Raw genomic sequence first — 9507 nt, 5'->3', positions numbered from 1 at the left:
TATATGCACTTTCTACATGTGAATGAATGTTCTTAAATCTTGAAATATTCTTTTAAGTTGAGAGGACTGAGAGCAAAATTGCAAGATTATGTTATAATACTTTTATTGCATCAAATGGTTGTTTAATTGCAACAGAATAAGGGGTTGTTAGAAAGCTCATCTGTGTGTGTTCTACGGAGGATGGGCCTCTGGGAGATTTACCACGTCTTTGGGGAGACCGCATTCCGGTGCATGAGTTAATGTTTCTGTTCTATACGGTAATCAGGGAGAGATGGCTCCAGTATGGAGTTGGGGGGGCAGACACTGGTCTCTACACAATGAGTTCTCATGATTTTTACAGCAGATTCTGTCTGCTGTGAATTATTAGTATCTTTTATACAAATCTTAACCTTGTGACCCATTCCATACACGTTGTTGTGTCATGTAAACTGAAGGAGGATGGACTTTGCTATAAAATGCTGTGGCTCAAACCAGCTGGTTGAGTTCTCAGTGATTACCTCCAGGGGTGATTACCGACCAGCTGGTTGAGTTCTCAGTGATCACCTCCAGGGGTGATNGCTGGTTGAGTTCTCAGTGATCACCTCCAGGGGTGATTACCGACCAGCTGGTTGAGTTCTCAGTGATCACCTCCAGGGGTGATTACCGACCAGCTCCATTACTGCACTACATACAGTTTGATTGTTTTGAAGAAATGTTAAAAGTCTATCTTTCTTCATTACAATAATTCCACCACAAATGACTCCTCATTCTTAATGTATAGGAAAAGAGGAGCGGTATATGGATATGGAGAAGCTGGCTCTATAGTAGTCAATGAGCCGGATACATGTTGCTTGATGACACCTTCCTGCATAATGTAAGGTCGGGATAAATAATTCATCCATGGACACTGGGATTTAATGTTTAGTTAGAGCAGGGCTGCCCAACCCTTTTCCTGGAGAGATATTGTCACTTCGTTTTGTTGTTCCAAACCTTATCTAGCACACCTGATTCTGATGTTTAACTGGTTGATAAACTGAATCAGGTTAGTTATTACTGAAGCTGGATTTAAAATCTACAGGAGTGCAGCTCTCCAGGAAACAGGGTTGGGAAATCCTGAATTAAAGCAACTAACAAAATATGATATCCACACATCCACTGATTTCAAAGGTCAAATAATATGTACGGCAAAAATATAAAAGAGGACTTTTATACACTTTTTCACACATGTTCCCATGTGTGTTTTACAAAAAAAGTGTTTTGTAACGTTGTTTAAACCACACTTGGCAGCATCTGTAGATCGTCGTGTGTGAAGAGTTATTTTGTTCTCCCTATTCTGAGTACTCAATTCAGCTTCCCCCACACACACACACACACAGACACACACACACACAGACACGTGCACACACACATGTACACACAGACACGTGCACACACACGTGTACACACACAGACACACACACACAGACACGTGCACACACACATGTACACACATCGGTGAAAGAAGCGGTAAACAGGAGCGTGGGAAACCGGTCTGTTGTATAAAAGTTATTTATTTCTTACCCTCTCCTCCTCTTCACTTTGCTCAGTCCACAGCAGTGACTGGGGTAGGTGAGCTCAGCACTCTGCAGATGCTGGAAGGCCCTCAGGGGGGGTAGTTTCTTGAGGGCCCAAGTGTTTTTAGCTTTCAGTTTCTGAACAGCCTCCAGACCCATTGTGGGTAAGGAATTCACCCTTGATTCGGAAACGTCTCTGGGGGGGACAGAAGAGGGGAGCGGAATTCACTTTCTATTCTCAGCTCACAACAAAACCCAACAACAATGATGTGTTTGGTTGTTTCCAGTTTGAATGTGAAATCTCCTGTGTTTTCCTGCACTTTATTATTTTAATTTTCTATTGTTGTACATTTTACCCATTTTTGTTCCCCAATTGCGTGACATCCAATTGGTAGTTACAGTCTTGTCCCATCACTGCAACTCCCATACGGACTTGGGAGAGGCGAAGGTCGAGAGCCTTGCATCCTCCGAAACATGACCCTGACAAGCCTCACTGCTTCTTGACACACTGCTCGCTTAACCCGGAAGCCAGCCTGCACCAATTTGTAGGAAGAAACACCGTACAACTGGCAACCGAAGTCAGCGCGCAGGAGTAGCTAGAGCACGATGGGACAAGGACATCCCAGCCAGTCAAACCCTCCGAGACGACGCTGGGCCGAATGTGTGACGCCTCATGGGTCTCCCTGTCGCGGCCGCCTGCAACACAGCCCGGGATTAAACCCGGATCTGTGGTGACAAGTCTAGCACTGCGATGCAGTGCCTTAGACCACCGCGCCACTTGGGAGGCCACTTCCTGCACTTTTGAATGGAAAACTTTTCAGACAAAGTTGAATAAAAAGGCTCCTGAAAGGGATTATGGGACTTTGGCACAGTTGCATGGCTTGATGTCTTTCCAACATCTTTCCGATTTCTTAAAACCTCTACGGGATCGGTGTCCCCCCTGCGGGACGGTTGAGCTAACGTAGGCAAATGTGATTAGCATGAGGTTGTAAGTAACAAACAAATTCCCAGGACAGAGACATATCTGATATGGGCAGAAAGCATAAATTCTTGTTAATCTAACTGCACTGTCCAATTTACAGTAGCTATTACAATGAAAGAACACAATGCTATTGTTTGAGGAGAGTGCACAATTATGAACTTGAAAATATATTAATAAACCAATTAGGCATATTTGGGCAGTCTTGATACACCATTTTGAACAGATATGCAATGTTTCATTGGATCAGTCTAAAACTTTGCACATACACTGCTGCCATCTAGTGGCCAACATAGAAATTGCACCTGGGCTCATCAAAGATGATGGTACCAGATCTAATGTGTTATATTCTCCTACATTAATTTCACATTTCCACAAACTTCAAAGTGTTTCCTTTCAAATGGTATCAACAATATGCATATTCTTGCTTCAGGTCATTTTAGGCGAAAATTGTAAAAAATGGTCGGATCCTTAAGAGGTCAAGAGTAAAAGCCTTTCACTCACAGAAGAGTTGGCCCGCTGATCACGCCAGAAAATGTCTTCTCGTCCAACCGCACCAGATCCACATTCCTATAGAGGTACCTAAATAGAAAAGATGGACAGAATGAGAAAGAGAGGAGAAGAGTATAGAATGGAAGAAAGGGTTATAATTGTAACGGAGACAAGAACAGCTTCTGCTAAGCTAATACTGTTAAGCTAATACTGCTAAATTAGCACACTGATACCAGCTTCACAAAGACAGTGAGAGGAAGGTTGGGTAAACAGTTGGGTCACACTTTACTTAAATCCTACAGTTATAATAATGTATAACCCCTGCCATTATAATGCTTTATAACTCCTGCAGTTATAATGCTTTATAACCCCTGCCGTTATAATGCTTTATAACCCCGGCATGATGTATGCTTTATAAACCCTGCGTTTATATGCTTTATAACCCCTGCCGTTATAATGCTTTATAACTCCTGCCATTATAATGCTTTATAAACCCTGCCATTATAATGCTTTATAACCCCTGCCATTATAATGCTTTATAACCCCTGCCATGATAATGCTTTATAACCCCTGCCATGATAATGCTTTATAACCCCTGCCATTATAATGCTTTATAACCCCTGCCTTTGCACCAATAGTTTTATTTCTGCCAGTAAGAGTTTCTGTCAGTAAAATACTCAGGCAAATAGTCTAAAGAGACCTCCAGATATTCTTGTTTATAGTCCCACCCCCTTCCGCAAATCACATTGTCAATACTCACCTCTTCACCATGCTAGCTGACGTGTGCTGAGCGCTCTGGCACAATAATAGTTGCCATGCATCACCCAGGTGGGTGCCACACATTGGTGGTGGATGAGGTGAGATTCCCCTTACTATTTAAAGCACAGTTGGTTGAAAGGCGCTATATACATCCATTACTACTGTTACTACATACACTTCCTCCAGTCTGGTTCCATTGAAGGCGTAGGGTTGGATGTCCGTCAGACCGTTGCTGTTCAACATCCTGCCAAACAACACAGCAGCTAATGGGGATCCATAATAAATACAAATACAGGTGTTCACTAGAGTTACAGAGTTACAGCATCGTCTTTCATCTTCCTAGTTTCTTCTGTTACATACACAGCCATCTGGCCAGAGAGATATACTGTAGCTAGGTTGCACTGACCTGTTAAACCCTGACATGATGTAATAGTAATTCTCTGGAGAGAACATTTGTGATACCACCTACTAGGACAGAGCTGTTGAGTGAGTATGTTAACGACCAGACGAAATGGATCATCAAATAGGCCAAGCTCCAATCATACACATAGTATGTACAGCAGACTCAGAACCAGATGAAACAACCCACAGTTCACTTACAGGGTGATTTCATTCTCTGAGATCCCATTGAATGAGTTGGCAGGAATTTCTCTGATGAAGAGGTTATCCACAATTTCCCTGAGATAGGAAAGAGAGAGAGAGAGAGAGTGGAGAGAGAGAGAGAGAGAGAGAGAGAAGAGAGAGAGAACGAGCAGAGAGAGAGAGAGAAAAGAGATTGAGATGAGATACGGAAGAGGAGAGAAAGAAGAGAGAGAGAGAGAGCAGAGAGGAGAGAGAGAGAGAAGAGAGACGGAGAGAGAGAGAGAAATGAGAACGAAGAGAGAGAGAGAGAAAGAAAGAGATTGAGAGTGAGAGAGAGATACGGAAGAGATGAGGAGAGAGAGGAGAGAGAGAGAGAGAGAGAGAGAGAGAGAGAGAGAGAGAGAGAGAGAGAGAGAGAGAGAGAGAAATGACATACAATCAATGTCTGTTGGTGAATGTCAGTTCTGATTATTATCTCAATCTTCATTGAGCTAGTAATACTGGAAACATTGTTTTATATCACTGGCTCAACTACAGATCCTATTCTTTCACAAAGAGGAGAAATTCCATGGTGGACGGTGAACAGAGAGGGGGATAGAGCTTGGAATTAGAATAGTAGAATGGTCATCGACCTTCTTATGACGGGATAAATGTGGCGGCAGGTAGCCTAGCTGCTACGAGCGTTGGGCCAGTAAAACACAGGTCGTTGTCTCGAATCCCCAAGCCGACTAGGTAAAAAATCTCTCCTGTTAGTCGCTCTGGATAAGAACATCTGCTAAATGACTAAAGTGTAAGTAAAGGTCAGCCATATTGGTCATCCCCATGGGTTTTTTCAAATGCACTCTATGTTTGTTAGCTAGCTTGCCAGACCGTTATAGGATCATAACATTTTGCACGTGGGAAAAGAGTAGGCTACCTTTGCTTCAATTAGCTCAAAGTGTATGTTCTTATACAGATTTTTTTTTAATAAAACCTGTATAAACTATATTTATATTATATGACAATATTAAGTTGACAATAATTATATTATACCATTTCTGATACATCACTTGTATTCTCCTCCATCAGTAAAATCAGGATTATGCCTCTGCTACCATTCATTCCAACTTGACCGGTTTTGGATTTCTCCCTGACCAATATGAGGGTTTATGACATAGCCCCTCTAGTAATTGAATAGGAGCTCTACGGGATAGAGATACTCCTGGGTCTCAGCACCACGGCCTTTATTTTACAGTACCTGTCTACCATTGGCTTAAGTGGCTGGAGTAGCAAGACATTAAGACATCGGGTCTAGAGGTTGACACAAAGGGAGTAAAAATAGAATTCTTGTCAAACAAAAATCCCGTATGGTCATGATCCCGCAACAGGTCTATACTTTCTTGTCCGTCCGGATAAAAATCACTCCCATCCCATCAGAAATAACTTCCTCTGCAGCTGCTCCTCTGTCCCCGCTCTGCGTGCAGAATCAAGAACCAAGACAGTTCTCAGAGCAGATCTGGTTGTAGCTAGATACATTAAGTTCAAGTGGCGTCGTGGACAATTTTGGCATTTTAGCTAACCCTAACCATAACCCTTTTCTTAACCTTAACCTAATGATCCCAACCTGCTGCGTATGTTCTCCTAACCTGCTAGCAAGATGCTAGACAAAACCGGCAGACCTGCCCTGACAGAATTGTGAGTAACCATAGCAACTGCTCTGTTTGGCTGCTGTTCAGTGCTCACAAGACAGTAGCCTGCCCTGCACACACAGCTGATAATAAATACATTACCAGCTTTTGGCAATGAAGGCAGCCCTCTTCTACTTACTCAGAGTCAGATGAACTCATGATATGGACATGTGCAATTGTCTCCYAGTGCATTTCGAAGGAACAATTAGGCTTGACCGGCAACGTTGTTGGTATTAGAACAGCTAGCTATGCCGCTTCAGGGCGCTTGTCCCGCTCTCCGGTTGTTATTTGATTAAACCGCTGGTGCGTACTCGGTTCCTTCATGCCAAAGACAACTCTAATACATTTTGTTACAACAATACTCTTTCTTTTAAATGGCTTTAATGTTATTGATGGGTACTTGGCTGCGACATTCACTGACGTAAATTAGTGACTGGCTAGTGAGGAGCGAGAGTGAGCCGACGGAAGGGGAGGGGGAAATTACCATTAATATTTTTTCCGATTTTTATTAAATCCATTATATTAGGCCTACACAGTTAATATGTTTCAAAAAATGCTCCACACATCACATACAGTATTTCTACATCCCCATACAGTATTTCTACACCCCCATACAGTATTTCGATTAGGTGATGAGGACTGTACTGTTAGGTGATGAGGACTGTACTGTTAGGTGATGGGGACTGTACTATTAGGTGATGAGGACTGTACTGTTAGGTGATGAGGACTGTACTGTTAGGTGATGAGGACTGTACTGTTAGGTGATGAGGACTGTNGTACTGTTAGGTGATGAGGACTGTACTGTTAGGTGATGAGGACTGTACTGTTAGGTGATGAGGACTGTACTGTTAGGTGATGAGGACTGTACTATAATAACAAGATGAAACTTTTTATTTATAATTCATTTCCTATAAATATCCCTTTCATCTGATCCCCATCATTTGTCTCATCGCAGCACTCTTCCTATCTCTGTCTGTATGCGGTTCACACACACACGCACGCACGCACGCACGCACGCACGCACACACACACACACACACACACACACACACACACACACACACACACACACACATTAAGGGACAGACAGCCACTCACATTAAGGGAAAAAACAGCGGCACAAAGGCTGGGCAATTAGATGTCCATTTTGTGTTGGTGGTGGTGGTGGTGGTGATGATGGTGGTGATAATTGGGGTGGTGGTGTGGGGGCGATATAATAGAAAAGCCCAACCAGAAGGAGACAACAAGCGAACACACTTACAAGATGAAGTCGTCCTGGCTGGAACGGATCTGGCCCAGAGCAGGGAAGGATGGCAGGCCGGTGTTGAAGATACCCCTGCAGTGGAACAAATACTGTATCAGTCTCCATCAGGGCTAGGCTACCCATAGAGATACAATATTAACCAAGATGGCCGTGGTGTAGTCGCCGGGATGACAATTTCCATTCTAGGGTTTTATCTAGTGTTCTGTGAGTCAACCCTGCAGGTATGACCACGGTCTTGGAGTGACACGGCGGGGTTTATTTACAAACGAGCACCATGCACACGTAACTCTGCTAATGACTWACCAACTGAGCTAATTGATCAACATCTGTGATTGGCTAAATTCTACCTAACTGGGCATGCAAGCTCAAGCTAATAACTTCACATTCATTATTTCCAGCACCATATACCCAGTTTCTCATTGATAAAATAAGTGATTTTCTACATTATGTACAAAAAAATAAAGAAGCGATAAGACTGCGAAACAACTTTTTTTTTTAACACTCTCTTGCACTGACTCTATGCACACACACTGGTCTCTACCCATACTATCACACATGCTTACACTGACACCCCAATACACATATACACACACACACACACACACACACACACACACACACACACACACACACACACACACACACGACACACACACACACACACACATGCATGCAGTATCTGATGACCAAACACAAACACTCACACATAACTTTCACACTCACATTCCACCACATACAGTGCCTTGCGAAGTATTCACCGCCCTTGGCAATTTTCCTATTTTTGTTGGCCTTACAGCCTGGAATAAAAGGATTTTATTTTAATAGTTTGTATCATTTGATTTACACAACATGCAAACCAACTTTGAAGATGCAAAATATTTATGTTGAAACAAACAAGAAAATAAGACAAAAAACTGAAAACTTGAGCGTTCAATAACTATTCACCCCACCAAAGACAATATTTGTAGAGCAACCTTTTGCAGCAATTACAGCTGCAAGCCAGGGACCACACTTCAACAAGTCAAGACATCATTGTACAAAAACGAAGCATTGTGTTAAGTGAAGATCTGCCAGCATCAGAGGCAGTAAGGGACGACCAGGGATGTGCTCTTGAATAAGTGTGTGAATTAGAACCATTTTCTTGTCCTGCTAAGCAAATCAAAATGTAACAAGTATTTTTGGGTGCAGGGAAAATTAAAGGAGTAAAAAGTACATTATTTCTTTGGGAATGTTGGAGTAAAAGTTGTCAAAAAATATAAATAGTAAAGTAACAGATACCCCAAAAAACACTTAGTAGTAACTTTAAGTATTTTTACTAAGTACTCTACACCACTTGTTGACTTGGTACTGGTACCCCTGTATATAGCCCATGTATTTACCTGGTACTCCTGTATATAGCGATGCTATTACCTGGCACTCCTTGTATATATCAATTTTATTACCTGGTACTCCTTGTATATAGCCATGTTATTACCTGGTACTCCCTGTATATAACCATGTTATTGCCTGGTACTCCTGTATATAGCCATGTATGCCTGGTACTCCCTGTATATAGCCATTTATTACCTGGTACTCCTGTATATAGCCATGTTGTATTACCTGGTACTCCTTGTATATAGCCATGTTATTACCTGGTACTCCTGTATATAGCCATGTTATTACCTTGTATACCTGCACATCGTCTAGTACTGGTACTCCCTGTATATAGCCATGTTATTACCTTGGTACTCCTGTATATAGCCATGTTATTACCTGGTACTCGCTGTATATAGCCATGTTTTACCCTGGTACTCATTGTAATAACCATGTTATTACCTGGTACTCCCTGTATATAGCCATGGTATTACCTTGTATACCTGCACATCGTCTCAGTACTGGTACTCGCTATATATAGCCATGTTATTTCCTGGTACCCTGATATAGCCATGGTTATATCCTGGTACCACCTGTATATAGCCATGTTCTTTCCTGGTACTCACTGTATATAGCCATGTTATTACCTGGTATCATTGTAGTATAACCATGTTATTACCTGGTACTCCCTGTATATTAGCCATGGTATTACCTTGTATACCTGCACATCGTCTCAGTACTGGTACTCGCTATATATAGCCATGTTATTTCCTGGTACTCCCTGTATATAGCCATGTTATACCCTGGTACACCCTGTATATAGCCATGTTCTTACCTGGTACTCACTGTATATAGCCATGTTATTTTTCCAATCGTTAT

General features: G+C 42.2%; 1 protein-coding gene across 1 annotated transcript in view; it reads right to left on the bottom strand.

The window, feature by feature from the left end:
* LOC112072153 (thyrotropin receptor-like) overlaps nucleotides 1–9507 on the bottom strand; it is a 34869-nt gene that overhangs the window by 19532 nt on the left and 5830 nt on the right. Inside the window, exons 5-9 of the mRNA XM_070439676.1 lie at nucleotides 7273–7347; nucleotides 4363–4440; nucleotides 3938–4006; nucleotides 3016–3093; nucleotides 1540–1728 (exon numbers count right to left, since the gene is read on the bottom strand). Of these exons, the coding sequence (XP_070295777.1) occupies nucleotides 1540–1728; nucleotides 3016–3093; nucleotides 3938–4006; nucleotides 4363–4440; nucleotides 7273–7347 (489 nt within the window). The remainder of the gene's footprint in view (nucleotides 1–1539; nucleotides 1729–3015; nucleotides 3094–3937; nucleotides 4007–4362; nucleotides 4441–7272; nucleotides 7348–9507) is intronic.

Source organism: Salvelinus sp. IW2-2015, unplaced genomic scaffold (assembly GCF_002910315.2).
Source record: "Salvelinus sp. IW2-2015 unplaced genomic scaffold, ASM291031v2 Un_scaffold1838, whole genome shotgun sequence".
Lineage (NCBI taxonomy): Eukaryota > Metazoa > Chordata > Actinopteri > Salmoniformes > Salmonidae > Salvelinus > Salvelinus sp. IW2-2015.
The sequence above is the reverse complement of the archived record's forward strand: the minus strand, read 5'-3'. Positions and strand labels throughout refer to the sequence as shown.